Source organism: Bufo gargarizans, chromosome 2 (genome assembly GCF_014858855.1).
Source record: "Bufo gargarizans isolate SCDJY-AF-19 chromosome 2, ASM1485885v1, whole genome shotgun sequence".
Lineage (NCBI taxonomy): Eukaryota > Metazoa > Chordata > Amphibia > Anura > Bufonidae > Bufo > Bufo gargarizans.
Genome location: NC_058081.1, coordinates 520,789,479 through 520,808,144, shown reverse-complemented (window position 1 = coordinate 520,808,144; position 18,666 = coordinate 520,789,479). Strand labels below are relative to the sequence as shown.

The following is an 18,666-nucleotide window of genomic DNA, read 5'->3' as shown; positions in this document are numbered from 1 at the left end:
ACGCCGCCAGACTGATGCAGTCTGAGCGGATCCGCTCCATTCAGACTGCATCAGGGCTGGACGGAGGCGTTTGGGTCCGCTTGTGAGCTCCTTCAAACGGAGCTCACGAACGGACCCATGAACGCTAGTGTGAAAGTAGCCTAACAAACTTGCAACAAGGCTGCATGGTCAGCAGCTTCACCCTGGATGAGAAATTACAGGCAGTCTCACTGCATAGGCCTCTACTTACCATAAGATATTTGAATGGAGTCTTCTGTCCCACTCACTTGAACACTGCTTTGTAGTCCCAATAGTGCCTACACTGCCGTAGGACGTCCAGGAAAACGAAAATGTATTTGCCCATTATAATTTCCTGCAGTCCATAATCAGCAGAACTTTCCCTCCCTTTAATAAATTAAATATTGCTTTATAAAAATACATTGGCTCCTTCCTACTGCTCAGCTTTATAGGGTCCTTGTTGATTGGTTAATTGATCATTTCTGCTTATTAACCTGACTATCTTGTTGTACCTAGGAAGCTTTCACCCATTCGTGACTATGCTGCCTTGGGACTACGAGAGATGAAAATTTCAGGTAATTATTATTATTTTTTAATCAGACTAAAGAATCTTGTTTCTCACAGTCTGAGTCCATTAGGTGCTTTTTTTTGCAAACTCCAGGCAGGCTTCATCCCTTTACCAAGGAGAGGCTTCTTTCTGGCACAAAGCCAAGTATGGTGGAGTGCTGCTGTGATTATTATCCCATCTGCACACATGGGAGCTCAGCCAGATTGACCATGAGGTTCTTGGTCACTTCTCTTACCAAGTCCCTTCTGCCCCGATTACTTAAAATCGGTGGGGCTGCCAGCTTTAGAAAGAGCTCTGGCTGTTCCAAACGTATTCCACTTAAGCATTATGGAGTCAACTGTGCTCTTGAAACTTTTAGTTCAGCAGAATTTTTTGTACCCGTCTCCATATTTGTGCCTCCACACAATACTGTCTCTGAGCTCTACAGGCACTTTCTTCTTCATGGCTTGGGTTTTGCTCTAATATGCATTAACAGCTGTGAGACCGTATATAGACAGGGGTGTACAAACTTGGAAGGTGCAGCACACTGTCGTATTCGGGTGCAAATCAGGCCGGTGTGGACCAGCACCAAGGTCCAACTCCGTAGAAATAAAAGGCCAGCAGCACACCAAGGGTTTCAAAGGAAAACGTGTGGTTTATTCACCCAGTATCAATGTCAGCAGCGACGTTTCAACCGCTTGTTGCGGTCTTTCTAAATGATGTCCAATCAACTGAATTTACCCACAGGTGGACTCCAATCAGGGTATAGAAACATCTCAAAGTTGATCAAAGAAGATCTCATAGCAAAGGGTCTGAATACTTATGTCCATGCAATTTTTTTCCATTTGAATAAATTTGCTAACATTTCGGAAATTCTGTTTTTTTGGATTGACTACATGTAATATTTTGTACTGTTTGCTGCAAAGAAAATTCATGTGTCTCTTTCATTCCATTAAAAGAACCTGTAGGTGACCACTATTTGAGTGCCAGGCATAGACCACATAAGGCTCCTGTGCAGGGACAGAATAAAGGCCTCTTACTTTCCAACTGATTTCTCCAGAAGTAGGAGCTTGGCTGACAGCATTTCTATCATGACGGTATCTTTATATGGAGTACAAGGCCTGGCATACCAACATGAAGATACATTTATTATGAACTTCACTAAAATCTGTATGAATCTGCATGCGGTGAGCTCTCTCTAGTGGTGGCGGCTGCAGATAGAATTGTATCATGTAACCATGTGCAGGGGGTTTGGAGCACAGTTTCAGGAAAGATATACAGTATTATGAGGACAGTCAGTATAAACTCATGTATCTATTCGTATAAAAAATAAATAGGTAAAATTAAAACCTTTCACTGCCAAGGACATATGTAGTATACATTGCCTTTAGAAACATATAATCGCTAAGGGCTAAAGGATTGAGCTTTCAAAGAATATTAGAAGCATTTCTTCAGGTTATCACCTCTCTTACCAATCACAGCCTGCTGCTGTAATCTCTCCCCCTGAATATATACCCTTTAGTAATGACTGAAAATGGAAATGGTATTGGCAATTGGAAGTAGAATACAGGAACAGTTTGGCAGGTTATCACCGCTCTTACCAATTGTCTATGCTGTCATCTCCCCCCCCCCCCCCCCCCCCCCCTCCCCCTGTACATAGTTGAGTAACCACAGGAAATTAAATGGTACTAGTGGGGGGTTGTAGAATACTAAAACAATTCTTCATGTTATCACCCTCTTCTTAAGGTACTTTCACACTAGCGGTTTTATTTTCCGGTAGTGAGTTCAGTCACAGGGGCTCGATACAGCAAAAAAACTGATACGTTTTATCCGAATGCAATCTGAATGGAGAGCATTCCGTTCAGTATGCATTAGGATGCAACAGTTCAGTCCCTCTTAAGTTTTTTTGGCCGGAGAAAATACCGCAGCATGCTGTATTTTTCTCTCCAGCCAAAAATCCTGAACACTTGCCGGATTCGGCATTAATTACCATTGGAATGTATTAATGCCGGATCAGGCATTAAAACTGCCGCACTGACTAATCCATTCTTCCAGTCCGCACATGAGCAGACCTTTAAATCTGTGAAAAAATAAATACCGGATTAGTTTTTTCCGGATGACACCGGTATTTCAATGCATTTTTCAGACGGATCCGGATCCGCCTGACAAATGCCATCCGTTTGCGCTGCGGATTGCCGGATACGGCAGGCAGTTCCAGTGTCGGAACTGCCTGCCGGAATCCTCTGCCACAAGTGTGAAAGTACCCTTAAATCACAACTTGTTACGGTCAGCTCTCCCATATACGGGGTTGGGAAGGGGAGTTTGATGCAGGAACTTTTCTTCATGTTATCACCCTCTTTAATCATAGCCTGTTACTGGGATACACAGGGACTTTTCTTCATGTTTTCTCTACCCCAAACAGCCTTCAGTGTCTCCAAAGGAGGGATACAAAAACTTTTCTTCATGCTAATTATCATCTTATCAATCACAACCTGTAACCGTCATACACATATACTACCCCATACTTGCCTCCAGTAACCCCAGGGGGGGGGGGGGGATACAGGAATTTTTCATGTTATAATCCCTCTTACCTTCACAGCCTGTTACTGTCATATTGTTTTAAATACGTGAAGGTATGTCCAGGTAGAAGTGGCATGTATGAAATCTGCATCCTAAAGTTTTTCTGCATCCACAGTCTAACTTTTATCTGGTAGAGTCAAACTTTTAGCTACAAAAATTAATTTTTATGCACTTAACTTTTAAAATATTTAAAACAGTGCTGGGAGGCATTTTCAGAATATCTACTTGCATAAATGTATGGGTGAGAGAATTTTATTTAATGCTTCAGGTTTTATTTGGGCTTGTTGAAAGTGTTAAATTTGTCATGGCAGCAAAAAGATCTAATTGTACAGGACATCACCCTCAATCTCTATCTTGGACAGCAGAGATGAGTGCATAGGAGAAGTGCCCATCAAAATTGGGTGCTCTGTTTTACAGCCAGTATAGCTTTGTGGAGGTGCGTTAATTGGTTTCAGTTTTATATTTTGAGTTTAGAGTCAAAATTGGCACAAACTGAGGTTTACTTTAAAGCGATTCTCCAGCCTTTACCTAAATTCTGTGTATCAGCAGAAAGTTTCAGCAGTACTTACCCATCCATTACGTTATCCATTCTGCAACCCCTCTCGTGATTATATGACTGCTCTTGTCCCGACCAGAAGTGCTTTTGTGTGTTTATGTTCAACTGCATAATGTACAGGCAGCAACAGGAAGAAACAAGCACATCCAGTTGGGACATCAGTGGAAAAAGATGCAACCAGGTGAGCGGTGATCATAGGCGCAATGGAAGGGTATGTACTGCTGAAACTTCCACAGGTTAGAATCAGATGACACACAGAATTTAGGGTAAGCCTAAAGAACCACTTTAACCCTTAGGCCAGGATCTTTAAATAGGCCATAGCTGGCATCACTGCATCTAAATAGCGAAAAACAACCCACTTCTATGTGAGGACCGTCTCCCTTGTGTGGCGATTGGGTAAGCCGGTCCCTTCAGTCTAATGCACCGAGTCTCTCTGAAGAGACCCAGCATATTAGAGCTGCAGTTCCTATGGAGGCCTGCAGGTGGCAGGCCAACATAGGATAACTGCAAACTGAGTTTATACTATAGTTCCATAGAACTACAGTATAAGTTAAAATAAAACTACTGAATATTATAGTGGGTTACAATCCGAAAACACCCATACTATATATAAAAATAAAAAAAAGTTTTTATGTCTTTACATATGTATGGGTTTTTTTCAGTATTAAAAACACACACACAAAAAAAAAATATATATACATATGTGGGATCACTGTAATCGTACTGACCCAGAGAATAAAAGGGCAATACCTGTAAAACTGTGGCGAATAGTTTTTTTTCCCCAATTCCACCCTGTATGGATTTTTTTTTTTTTCTCACTTCCCACAACATTGTATGCCATATAAAAGGGTGGCATTGGAAAGTACAACTTGTCCCACAAAAAATACTGCTAGGGGAACAGAAAATTACGAAAGGTATGGCTCCGTAAAGAGAGGGAACAAAAGTGAAAACGCCAAAACAAAAAGGGTTGTAGGAGAACGACATAGCTCAGGCTAGGGGCTCCATTGATACCTTAGTGCATTACAGAGATTTCTAACTCCCTACATAAACAGTTATAACTCCCCTTTAATGAGATGACATTAAGTTGCGCACAATTTACTCTCTGCTACAGGATTTGAGAAAAACACATACATTAATCACAGTTTCCCTACCTTCAGACCAGCAGATCACAGAGTAAATGGCTCGTATGTCTAGAATGCGCTTAAAGTCTGATCACCTCCGGCTGCTTCCTCTTCTTTTTACTCGCTCATAAAAGTGAATCTTTGACAGAAGGGCAGAGCACGGCAGTCACATTAGTGCACAAAAGGGGTGATCTTAAAAGGGCAAATACTAAATCTTCAAGTCATCTCTCCAGTTGGTGTTGTTCCATTTTCAGGCATTTCGGGTTTGGAGAGGCTGAATGTAGCGTGTTCTTTCTGAGATGAGTTACAGGAATTGTAAAATCTCAACCTGTGGCCAGATTGCAGAGAAAACCCAACATTAGTCCCTGGGTGCAATAAGGAAATTGTTGTTGCACCGAGAGGCTCTGCTCAGTCTTCTACAGGCTGCACCCCCGTTTTCTCTGCGATCACGGAGTGAGATGGGACCAACACAATTGGATTCAGCTGACAACAGTACTTCTCCCATGTAAGGCTACTTTCACACTGGTGTTTTGGTTTCCGTTTGTAAGATCCGTTCAGGGCTCTCACAAGCGGTCCAAAACAGATCAGTTTTGCTCTAATACATTCTAAATGGATGAGGATCCGCTCAGAATGCATCAGTTTGCCTCCGTTCCGTCTCCATTGCACTCTGGAGCGGACACCAAAACGCTGCTTGCAGCTTTTTTGTGTCTGTCTGACAAAACTGAGCCAAACGGATCCGTTCTGGCACACAATGTAAGTCAATGGGGACGGATCAGTTTTCTATGACACAATCTGGCACAATAGAAAACGGATGCGTCCTCCATTGACTTTTAATGGTGTTCAAGACGGATGATTGGATGCATGCGGTTGTATTATCGGTGCGGATCCGTCTGTGCAGATCCATGACTGATCCGCACCAAACGCGAGTGTGAAAGTAGCCTCAGATGGTTTTATTGAGAGGAATTTGGTGACAGACCCCCTTTAAATATATATATTTTTTCTTTCTTTCTACAGATTGATTGTAACTAAAGGCGGCCATACATTTAATAGCTGACAACCATCTCTCCCGACTCCCTCCCGGCATCCCTAAACGCATTCCGCTTGGCCGAACGCGCATCTGTATTCTATAGGGAGAGTTAAAGGAAAAACATTCATTGATGATGTCAGGGGAGAGTCGGGAGCGCCCCACAGCCATTAGAGTGGCGGCCGAACCTGCGGTTCTCGGCGGGTTGAACCGACAAAAGACTAATGTGTATGACCAGCTTGGGACGCAAATACACACCTTGGTTCACACAGGTCTAGTTTTACCACACAGGAGTCTGGAAGAAATATCTGTAATGGGATTATAGAATATAATCAGTGGTCCAATAAGATTGGGTGAAGTTTGGACACTGTAAGGTGGAGTGGTGGTCTGCAGGAGTGTGACATGATGGGCCTTGGAAAATCCAAACTCAAACCTCCAAGATTTTCCAGTTTAAATTTGCATTGAAGTGTTGGAGGTCAGCTGTTCAGTCACGTGTCTGACGGAGTGCAGAAACTTGTTCCCAAGGACTACCAGAAGATTGTCATTTTCCTGCTTTTAAAACAATGTCCCTATGACAACACTTCCAGGAATGTTCTCTAGCAGTGCCCTGCTTCATGGGGACATTGTGTGGATTCAAATCAACATCCACATCAATGCTCACATCCTGATCGCTTTTAATACAGTTAGGTGTGGACAGTACATATGCATAAATAAAACCACGTCCTTTTCGGTCAAGTTGCCGATTATAATTCATCATCTCTGGAAAAGCTGTGTGAAAACAATTATGTCCACCATTACAGCTTCCTCAAGGGTTGCCACCCAGCTTTCCCAGTCAACAGAGAAGAAAATAGATGTGCTTGGATACATGTCCTCTTCGCTGCAGGATAAGGCAGACTAGTCATTCAGGAGCCTCAAAAAGAAACGGAATGATAAATGGTACTCACCCAACTTTCCCAGGAACAAAAGGGGATGACCGAAAGGCTCATATTTACTGGTGGATTTTGATTTTAAGGGTATCTTTTGGTATACAGATGACCAGACAAGAGGATAGGAGAGAAACTATTTATACAAGTCAGTAGTCACAGAAAGAAGAAGGGGGAAGATGGGTTTTAACCTTCCCCAGGATTTTCTAAAAACCAAATCCTACACAGACAACCAATCTCCTCCACCCTCGGTCTCCCATCGCCAAAATTGAAGTGTTCAGTCATATACCCTTCATGTGATGAAAAATCCAGACACCAGCACCAATACTTGGGCAAGGCAGCCAAATAAGTCTTCATCCTCTTCTGTAACCTACCTGGAAAGAAAAGGAAGGGCATCCACAAAATCATACCCCACCTAAAACCTGAGAGGACAAGCACTTCCCTCCCTCTGGCCATGTGTGACATCCTGGGTTTATGGGCTTCCATTATAAAAAGTCACTTCTGGGAAATCCATGAATCGGCTGGGGGTGGGATCAGAAATCTTGACAGGATACTGACGGACAATACAGTTTTATCTTTCCTACCAAGCAATGCCAGCCCGGATTGTCTGTAGTCCAATGATGGGGATCTGTGCAAGGCTGAGGGCACTATCTAATAAACATGACTCTGCCAGGAAGTTGGCAGAGGGTAGTAGGAGCAAATGGATAACCAAGAAGGGGAAACAACAAAAAAAATCCATTATGCTAGCTGACCTCCTGTTTCACCTCAATGGTAGGCAAGGGGAATCCGGCGGTGAAAGTCAAAGTAGGGGGACAGGGGGGGTAAGGCGGGCATGGTCCTGGGACTCTCTTTCTGGTACAGTTCGTGCAGATGTAATCCTCGTTCTCGGCCATTTCAGAAGAGACACCGACACAGACCTGGTGAAACCATTCATCACAGCCGCCATCACACTGCACCCAGTCCACCTGCGGGAAATAGGGGAAGAACACACAGTAGTAAAAACTTGTAAAATGTACAAAGCAGGACGCACACAGGAGGCAGGTAGAGCCAAGACAACAGTAACCAAGGAAGAAGGGCAGAAGTTGTGGTATGAAATGGTGCGTCGGAAACTTCCTTTTTTTTTTTTTAAGCTAAAAGAGGATTATTTGTACCATGAAAATCCAGTCAAGTAAGAATTAAATGCAGATTTTCCTCCCATGAGACCAAGGAACAGAAGCTGCTTGTTACAGAAATGACCGCAACTAAAATCAAAACTTCTAATAGCTCAGGGGAGGGCTAACAATGGGGGATGTATTGTTCTAATACAACCCACTTCTAGTCTTTAAAGTCAGCAATATGCTATTAGCGATATGCAGTATTACTAGTGTAATATTAGGATCTGACTAATTTCCTGTTAGAACCTATATAGTAACAGGACAACTGCACTGTCAGGTCTTCCATTCTACAAAGTGCTAATCCCTCTCTACAGGGTAACTGCTTTACTGAGCTGTTCAGTATTAGGGCTCATTCATACAACTGCTGTTTGGGTCCGTATACGAGCCGCATCTTTTACGGTTTGGCTGCAGAGCTGTTCACTTCAATGGGGCCACAAAAGATGCGGACAGCACTCCGAGTGCTGTCTGTATCTGTTGCTCCGTTCCGTGGTCCGCAAAAAAGATAGAACATGTCCTATTCTTAATAGACAATTACATTATAGGAAGCCCGGATCGACAAAACACGGCGGGGGGTCGTGTGAATGAGCCCTAAAACTGAAAGGGATTCACTAGTTTTGTGAAACCAAGCATAATCTCTGTAACACAGAAAGTTCTCCTAATATACTTTGTTTTGATTCTTCACCACTGTCAAGATATCTGCAGAAGGAAATATTCTTCTACGAAGAGGCTGAAAACCTGTCTTGACTTAATAAGTGTCACAGCTGAGAGTTTGCTGCAATTGTATCCACTCTAGAAGACCCTCTAGACACTGCACTGATACTTTACACTGTGTACAACTGTAGCCACCTCTAAGCTGTTTGCAGTACTAGGTAAGGCTACTTTCACACTAGCGTTCGTCGGTCCGCTCGTGAGCTCCGTTTGAAGGGGCTCACGAGCGGACCCGAACGCAGCCGTCCAGCCCTGATGCAGTCTGAATGGAGCGGATCCGCTCAGACTGCATCAGTCTGGCGGCGTTCAGCCTCCGCTCGCCTCCGCATGGCCAGGCGGACAGCTGAACGCTGCTTGCAGCGTTCGGGTGTCCGCCTGGCCGTGCGGAGGCGTGCGGATCCGTCCAGACTTACAATGTAAGTCAATGGGGACGGATCCGTTTGAAGATGCCACAATATGGCTCAATCTTCAGGCGGATCCGTCCCCCATTGACTTTACATTGAAAGTCTGGACGGATCCGTACGAGGCTATTTTCACACTTAGCTGTTATATGCTAAAATAATGCAGACGGATCCGTTCTGAACGGAGCCTCCGTCTGCATTATTATGATCGGAACGCTAGTGTGAAAGTAGCCTCACTGAGAGCAATCTGTCAGCAGATTTGTACCTATGACACTGGCCGACCCGTTACATGTGCACTTGGCAGCTGAAGGCATCTGTGTTGGTCCCATGTTCATATGTGCCCGCATTGCTGAGAAAAACGAGATTTTTGTATAACTTACCAGTAAAATCTCTTTCTCGCTCTTTCCTTGGGGGACACAGAAGACCTTGGGTATAGCTCATCTCCATAGGAGGCGTGACACTAAGTGAAAACTGTTAAGCCCCTCCTCCACAGCTATACCCTCAGCCTGGAGAGAGAGACTGCCAGTTGCGTGTCCAAGCAGTGAGAAAAGGCAAAGTCCAACAAGGAACCAACAAGCCAACTACCCAACGGGTAACAAAAACTTGGAAACATGTACAGAGAAAAACAATGAATGGGTGGGTGCTGTGTCCCCCAAGGAAAGAGCGAGAAAGAGATTTTACTGGTAAGTTATACAAAAATCTCGTTTTCTCGCCCAGTTTCCTTGGGGGACACAGAAGACCTTGGGACGTTCAAAAGCAGTCCAAAAGGGGGAGGGACCACAGCACCAAGGTGAAGCACCCGAAAGGCATCAATGAACCGCCGCCCGCAAACCCAGGCGGGGCAGGCAGCATCTGCCAAAGTCAGAGTATGCACCCTGTAGAACTTGTCAAGGCGTGCAAGGTAGACCTGTGGCCGCCTTGCCCAAATGCATGGCCGAAGCCCAATGCCTCCGGCCCAGGAGGCACCGACCGCTCTGGTGAAATGAACGGTGACACCAAGACAGAACCCTGCCCTAGGTGCGGGAACCCCAGTAATAGCCAATCTGAGCAAGCGGAGGACAACCACCCTGGAGTCCGTCAACCCTATGCACAGACCTCCTGGAAACCCAAGAGGCCGAACATCTACAAGAGTCGGAGATCTCCAAGGAAAAAAACGGCAAGGCCCAAACAACGTCCAAATAGGTGAGGTGTTGAAGCGAAAGGCAAACACCACCTTCAGAAGGAAGGAAGGAAGGAACGAACGAAGAAAAACGGGATGTAGAACAGCCCTGTCCTGGAAAAGACAGAAGGCTCGTAACAAAAGAAGGGCCATTCCGGCACCCGTCAGAGAAACGACTGATACAGAACACAACCGTACCGGACAGAGGGGGTAGAGAGAACCTCTGTAACGGCCCCAAGGACAAGATTGGAGCGCCGAGAGCTCAGTATATAGTCCCAGGGCGGTACCGAAGGACAGTACAGAGGAACCAAAGAGCCACTCCGAGGAAGGAGGTCTTGGCAGGCCCAGAGGGCCGGGAACGCTGGAAGAGGAAGAACAGCGCCGACACTAGACACCCCAAGTAAACGACAGAACCATGGGGAGAGAAATTCAGAGTGGGGAATGCACAGCTCCCCACAGAACCCCATACAAAAAAACCCCAAGCCTTACGACAGATCCTGGACGAAACACAGCCAGGAGTGGACAGTAGCGAACCCGCTGGAGTCGCCTGGCAAGCGGGCGAAAACCCAATGTGATCAGGCGCAGACCAGTAACACGGGCAGAAGGGTCGACAAAACTAGCCCCGTCGGCCCTCGAACAACGTTGTCCCGTATCCACCCGAGTGGGGGAGCAGAGGACAGATGGAAAAAACCCAAAGGATCCGCCAGATACCAGGAGAAGACAGGCAAAAGTCCATGCTGATGTAACCACGTTGTACAGCCCCGGTGTGGGAGATCAAAGGACAATCTGGATCGAAAAAGGTAGTCCCCCCAAGTTATCAAGAAGGCAAGTCTACAGCAGGACCATGCAATCTGCACTCAGCGGGAGGACAGCACGCGGTAGACTCAGTAAATAGGCACACAGCTAATACAGCCAGTGTGAACCAGGGAGACAGCACGAGGCCAAAAGGAACACCGGAACCATCCACATGAACAACCATGCTCTCCCCAGAGGGGAGGACAGTGAAAGAACAGCCTCTGAAGTCCGGCGGGAAGCCACATCGGAGTGATCCGTACCGAGCGGGAGCCAAACAAAGCCGGCGAGATAAGGCAGCGGAGACAGAGGCCGGCATAACACCCTCCAACCGAAAGGAGGAGGGGAGGGCAACAGGGAAGCCATAGGCCAGCTGAAAAGCAGAACCCGCTACACTGAGAGACGCCCGGTCCACCGCCTCGCAGAAGGCGAATACCTTGGCGAACCCAAGGCGGAGGTCCTCCGGACCTGGGTAATCGAGCACCCAAGAGAAGTTGGGTGACCTTCCAGAGAATAGCAGCCCGAACCTGGCAGCAGATCAGACAGAAGCGCAGAGGCGCCAAGACGAAGGACTCATATTACACTGCATCCGAAGAGGAGGAAATTGCAGCAGGCAAGGGAATCGCAGTCCTGTACGAGCCAACGAAGAATTCGAGAGGCGCTGCAGACAACAGCACTCTCGAGCATGTGACCACTAGCGCAGGGGAACAATGCCGCGGGAGAACGAATGGGTACGCATCTAGGGACCACGAACACACCCCGGGCGGAAGGGCCACGAAAGGAATGAGTACCACCCAGCCAGGTGCAGTAGCGAACAAGTAGAGCCCGTCTACTGATAAAAAAGGTAGGTACCTTGAATACATTGGGCATTCATCTGCTGTTTGTTGGACACCACCTCAGGCCCACACAGTTGGACCGAATGAGCTCTTTAGAGAATAGTGCAAGGCTTGCTGGAAGCACCATATCCCAAGAGAAAAAAGTACATCTCAGGATAAAGGGGGGCATACGGACGAGCAGCCCCGTAAGCAGTGAGAAGGCCACCCACCAATGGGAGGAGAAGGCATACACGGCCCAAACAACGGATAGAGCGCACAAGAAAGTCCGCCCACTGCAAAAATAGTCACTCAGCGAAGAATCAGCCAGAGTCCAACCGTAGCAATGGAAGTGCAAAGTGCAACCCGAAAGGTAGTCATGCACAAGACTAGCACGGCATGCGATGGAACGCAAACAGTCCGCCCAGAAAAGGGGGAAAATGTACCTGGCAACCACTGCAGAGGCCTGCCCAAAAAAAGGGGGGATGCCAAGGCCAGAACCTACTCCGGAAAGGTAGGACATACCATACTCCGCCCAGAAGGGGGCCATGCCCATGGCCGCACATATCCAGCAGAACGCAGGAAGGTCCACTTTAGTGAAAGGGGGCATGCACAGGTTATTCTATCATTAAGTGATTGTGCAAAAAAATCCACCCAACACCGAATGTCGTGAGAGTGCACCACTCCTCCAATGACGGGGGACGTGTACCAGTCCAGCACAGCATAAACAAGGACAGCCGTGGATCGTGTGAGCGTGCAAAATGCCGCCCATGGAATAATGGGGGGTTAAGCACAAGACCAGCACCGTATCCAATGGAAGTGCCAGCATTCCACCCAAGTTAGAGGGCAGGCTCCTGACCGGCAACGCATCCAGTGAGTGCAGTATTCCGCCCAGAAAAGGGGGTCATGCACATGGCCAGCCACGCATCCAGTGAGCGCCGCCATGGATGAGAGTGCACGTATGTCGCCTGAGGAAAGGAGACATGTCCATGGCCGGCAGCGAATCCAGTGAGAGTGCGGCACACCACCTACGGAAGGGGGGGTGGTCATGCAGATGGCCTGCAACGGATCCAGTGAGAGTGCAGTGTACCCATGAAAGGGGTTCACGCACACGGCCGGCACCGTATCCGGTGAAAGTGCAGTATTCCGCCTATGGAAGGTTTCATGCACATGGCCGGCAGCGAATCCAGTGTTCCGCCCATGGAAGGGGAACGTGCACAAGGCCGGCACCGTAACCGGGGAAAGTGCAGTACACCTCCTTATCCGGGAAGAGTGCAGTAGACCTCTCATGGAAGGGGTTCATGCACATGGCCAGCACCGTATCCGGTAAGAGTGCAATATTCCACTTATGGAAGGGTTCATGCACAAGCCGGCAGCGAATCCAGTGAGTGCAGCGTCCCGCCTGTGGAAGGGGGTCGTGCATATGGCCAACACAGCATCCGGCGAGAGTGCAGCAGTCCGCCTAGAAAAGGGGGATCATGCATGAGGCCAGGCCGCAGCCAGGGAGAGTGCAGTATGCCGCCTAGGAAGGAGGGTCATGCACCTGCAGCCACCAGAACTGGAGTGGGTGACGAAGTCTGGTCAGAAAAAAATCTGCATGCACTTGGCCAGCGCCGAATCCCGGGCGAGGGCAAGAAAAAACCGCCTGGGAGGCGCCGCGGCCGGGGAACACGACACACCGCCTAAGAGAGGGGGGCATGCATACAGACAGCAGTACTGAATGATGAGGCTCCCGCATCCTGCGCAGCCCACAAGTCCAGTTATTTAAAACAAAATAATAGTATTTTTTTTTTTTTTTTTTTTTATTTTTTTTATTTTTTTTTATTATTATTATTATTTTTATTATCATTATTATTTATTTATTAATATTACAGCCTCCCTGAGGCAGAAAGGGGGCCACCATACAGGGGCACAGGTCGTACAGGCCCTCAGGAGCCGGCCAGTACCCCAAGGGTTAACCGGCATCTGGCCTGGGGGCGGCGCAGCGAACCCCTGGGGGTGGGGGAACCTCCAGGCGGGAAGAATCCGCGCCTGGAGAGTTCCCGCCCCCCCCCCCCAGAGGCCAGAATGTTGCGGCCTAGCAGGCCGTGAAGCCGGGGCCTAAATTTTTGCGTCGCCCGGCTGACCGGGGCCGCAAGTATTTAAAGTATCGGCCGGGCCTAAGCCGGCCGCGGGAGCACCCGTACCGGTCGCGGGTGCCCAACCCGAGCGCCGGAAGTGCGCAGCAGGCCGCTAAACAAACTATGCAGCGCCCCGGCCGGCCGCGCCGCCATGGATGAGAGAATGCACCGACGGCCGGCCGGGACCCGTTGGAACACAGCACTATCCAATGCCGGCTGCGGGAGCCCACCCGGCAGCCGGGAGAATCAGGGACCCGAGAGGAGCGTGAGGTGCGGCCCAGTAGGCCGCGATGTCTGGGCCCAAAGTTGCGGCGTCCGGCCAACCGGACGGATGGTCGGCCGGCCCAGTTATAGCATAGTGCGCACATGCAATGCAGACCGCGGGTGCTCACCCCGCGGCCCGGAAAAGTCAGGGGCCCGAGGAAAGAGCACCGGATGGTGCGGGCCAGCAGGCCGCGAAGCCTGGACTAAATTTTGGCTGCGCCCAGGATTACCCATGCCGTCAGGAGCGGCAGCAGGTCCTGAGCAGCGCACCGGTAAGCGCCCCCTCTTCGGTATGATCTATGGCGGGAGAGAGAGGGAGCAGATTGCCGCCTTGCGGCACCCCAGGGACCACCCTAGGTCCAGCAGGGCCACCCTATAGCCACTCTGCTATAAGAGACAAACATATTAAAACTGTCTTAGGTAAAGCAATGGGTAATGCCTAAACCTTGCACCTCTCCGCTCTCGGATAGGCTACCAGTATGGGGGGCCAGTCACGCAGGAGACCGGGGAGGGAGGGGACGTAGGGCTGGAGAAGCCACTCTCTCACCACAGATGTCTTCGCCCTCGGTCCGTTCCAGCAGGGTCGCCCCTTCAGCTACTGGCACCGTAGTGGCAGGACGCTGGAAGAGGGGCTTGGCGTGCGGGCGACCCTTGCGCTGGCGGGATGCAGGGGAGCTGGGCTGCCCTGGTCCACCTTGCCTTCTGTGGGGGAGGCAGCAGTGCGGATGACCGGCACTGGCGCAGCTCAACCCCGGGAGAAACAGAGAGGTCTAGTGCGACTCTGTTGTCCCGTATTCTGGAACAAAAAGAAAAGAAAAAGTAAAAATCAAAAATTCTAAAAACAACAAAGGAGAAAAGAGCCCTGCAGAGCAGGGAGTGTCTTGCCTCCTTGGACACTAAGCAAAAAACTGGCAGTCTCTCTCTCCAGGCTGAGGGTATAGCTGTGGAGGAGGGGCTTAACAGTTTTCACTTAGTGTCACGCCTCCTATGGAGATGAGCTATACCCAAGGTCTTCTGTGTCCCCCAAGGAAACTGGGCGAGAAAATTAAGTTTTAATATATGCAAATGAACCTCTAGGAACAACAGCTGCTTCCCTGTCAATCAAAGAGTAGAGGACGCGGCAGTTGCAGAGAAAGCAGAGCGCAAATGCAACGGGTCAGCCAGTTTCACAAATACAAATCTGTTGACAGATGCCCATTAAAGCACAAAATGGGACATTTCTTACAAGAATCAGATGTGGCACTATTGTGAAGAGTTCCATCTGTGTAGATCCATGCACTGGAATACAAATCTACACCAGATTTCAGGTATAAACTACATCAATTTCCTGGCATAGATATGATAAATGTGCTGAGCTGTCCATGCCTGGCCCCGCACCACTCACTTCCTTGGAAAGCGGGGCTTGCACCAAACTTTTTACTCCATTTTTCTGGTGTACAAGAGACAACAAATGTCCCCTAAAGTCTATAAGAAAGCAGCAAGACCTTTCCATACACAATAATGAAAAACTTGCTAAGTTATACTGACAGGATACAGCAAATGTCTACCCTGCACACCTCCCTCACCTTGTCCTTGCAAGGGCGCTGGCAATTCTGAGCTGCACATATAGCGTTCTCGTCATCAGAATCTTCTGCTCCTGACCAGTCATACTTGGATGGGATATCCAGCACCTTCTTCTCTCGCTTCTTTTCAGTGATCTCTTTGTTAAGCTCAACCTTGGCAGCGACTGCTTTCTCTTTCTTTCTCTTGCGCTCCTCCTCCTTGGCCAGCCTTTTCGCCAGTTTACTAAGCTCCTTGGCCTTGTCATGTCCCAGCTTGAGCTTCTTCTTTTTGGTCTTGTCCAGTTTTTTTAGCTCCTTGGATCTTTGTTTTCCCTCAGCTAAGAACTGCTCCGCTCGCTCCAACTTCCTCTTGCGCTTCTTCTCTGAAGAATCCCTACTTTTCACTTTCACTGGCTTCTCATCCAGGCTGTCATCCTGACGAAACAACATGAAGAGTTTCAACTGAAAGTCAATAACAGGCTTAGTATTGAAGGCCCGACAGTGAGCATCCTTACCTCCATAACATGCAGGAACCTCTCTTCCGACGGTGGATGTGTTGCCTGCAATATCCGCCAGATATGTTGCGTTTCATCCAGAGAAACCTCCAGCAGATCCCCTAACATCATGAGCTCTTCTAGCTGACACTTTGCTCCTGGTGATAACTCTAGAACAGGAGGCTCCAGGCTACGAGGCACCAAAGGGGTCTTCCGTGGTTGCTTTCGGGGAGTTCCTGACGCTTTAAGAAATAAAAAAACAAAAACCTAATATTCAAGTACAACTAAAAAGTAGTCTTATTTCCATTTACAATAAACTTAAAGGGGTTTTCCGGTCTACATGAACATACTTTCATTTCTGAAGTTGTAATTTTGTAATGCATTTCTTTTACCTTTATTGCTTCTATCTTCCGTTCTGGGCTGTGGTCACATGACAATGTCCATACAGCCAGGGCTGGCACCAGGTTCATGTGGGCCCTTGGGCGATAAATCTTAGTGGGCCCCTTTGTGGCATTTTTTTTTTTTTTTTTTATAGGGGAGCGGGGTTTCTGCTAGGGTTGCCACCTTTGCCAACAAAAAGTACTGGTTACACAAATTAAAAAGGTTGGCATGTGTATTTAAGTTTTATTTAGCCTCTATTTTTGAAATGATTCTGCTGGGATTTGAACTCACAACCATCTACATTAAAGTCAAGAACCTTAACCACTGAGCTAGCTATAGAGCTTCATGATAACCTGCAGTTACTAAAAACCTGCTGTATATTCATATACATCAGAAGGATGAATAATATATATATATATATATATATATATATATATATATATATATATAATCCTGCAGTTACTAAATATATATATATATATATATATATATATATATATATATATATATGATACTTCTGCTGTACAGCACTACTTTTTTAGTTCAAATCCCAGCAGAAACATTTCAGAAATAGAGGCTAAATTTAATTTAAAATACATATATATTTAGGTTTTTAGCCATAATAGATTATAATATATGTAAATATATCATGGCTAGAAACCTCAGTAGTAGTTACCACATATTGTACATTCATATATATCAGAAGTATGATTTTATATAAATTATATATATATATATATATATATATATATATATTATTTTATTTATTTATTTTTGACTTTTTTTGTAATTACACATGTATTTTGTGATATATATATATAGATAGAGATAGATATATATATATATATATATATATATATATATATATATATATATATATATATATATATATATATATATATATATATATATATAGAGCCACTTCTGCTGTATATGAATACCTATTACATGAGAAACTACTATGAAGTTTTTCAGGCACAGTTTGTCATTGAGCTTTATAGCTCAGTGGTTAAGGTTCTTGCTTCTAATGTAAAAGGTTGTGAGTTCAAATCCCGGCAGAAACATTGAATACACTGGGTGTCCCTAAGCACAGTGCTTGGGGATACCCCCTTCACGTTCATAGCACTGACTTCTCCTAAGCTGGGACCTAACTCTTCTGCATAGACCTAAGTAGCCCTAGGGTTTGCCAGGTGCCGACGCCAGACCTGCATGCAGCTTTTCCTTATTTCCTGTGATGTTATGTCCATGTGTGTGTCAAGGCAGCAACAGGAGTAGTGTTAGGTGTTAGGGGAGTGTCTAACTAGAGCTATAAAGTAGCTGGGTGTTTTTAGGGTTGTGCTGCACCTGTGGCAGAGAAAGGACAAGTGCATCATGGGTTTGGTTGGATACAGCAACGGGAAGTGCTACATACAGGATGTAGACAAAGGACAAGAATTTGTTTACATTGTGAAAACATGTCAGAAGAGTCCAGATTGAAAAAAAAAAGCATGGGGAAGATGTACACGAGGTAAGAAACTACATGAACATATCTATTAAGAACCACATTAATCCCATAAAATCCCTTTAAGCAATATAATGAAACATACTGCAACTCTGATTTCCTTGGACAACTACTCCGCTTCTACCCTACAGCAGTTTTCTTAAAGGGGGTCTCCAGGCCTGTACCTAAAAAGCCTCTTTCAGCTAACCTGTGGAGAGAAGACACTTTGAGCAGTACTTGCTCTTCCTCTGCTCCACACATTCTGCTATCCTGGCCGGGACCACATGAATGCCGGACTGGCTGTAGGCTCTTCCTCTGATAACTGCTACCAGATGTTCTCCTATTTCTTTCTGTTCAGCTGCCTAATGTAGATGTAGCTGAACAGGAAGAAAGAGGAGCACCTACAGTGGCAATGTCAGAGGAAGAGACTGCAGCCAGTCAGGGGCTCACATGATCACAGCTGGGATAGCAGGATCAGCAGAACGATGAAAGGGTAAGTATTTCACAAAGTGTCTCTCCAGAGGTTAGCTGAAAGAGGCTTTTCTGGTATAGGCCTGGAGAACTCCTTTAAATGTCTTCAGTTGCGTTTCACTTGCTAACATTTACAAGAAC

General features: G+C 46.8%; 2 protein-coding genes across 3 annotated transcripts in view; both read right to left on the bottom strand.

The window, feature by feature from the left end:
* The window catches only part of LOC122928500 (sodium- and chloride-dependent GABA transporter 2-like), a 75,657-nt gene extending 70,251 nt beyond the window's left edge, over nucleotides 1-5,406 (bottom strand). Inside the window, exon 1 of the mRNA XM_044281397.1 lies at nucleotides 4,832-5,406. The gene's annotated coding sequence lies outside the window, so the exon portion shown is untranslated. The remainder of the gene's footprint in view (nucleotides 1-4,831) is intronic.
* A 1,467-nt stretch (nucleotides 5,407-6,873) lies between these two features.
* KDM5A (lysine demethylase 5A) overlaps nucleotides 6,874-18,666 on the bottom strand; it is a 68,080-nt gene continuing 56,287 nt past the window's right edge. For both annotated transcript variants that reach the window (XM_044281393.1, XM_044281392.1), the window contains exons 26-28: nucleotides 16,215-16,435; nucleotides 15,724-16,134; nucleotides 6,874-7,713 (exon numbers count right to left, since the gene is read on the bottom strand). In XM_044281393.1, coding sequence (XP_044137328.1) covers nucleotides 7,492-7,713; nucleotides 15,724-16,134; nucleotides 16,215-16,435 — 854 coding nt within the window. In that variant the 3' untranslated portion in view covers nucleotides 6,874-7,491. The remainder of the gene's footprint in view (nucleotides 7,714-15,723; nucleotides 16,135-16,214; nucleotides 16,436-18,666) is intronic.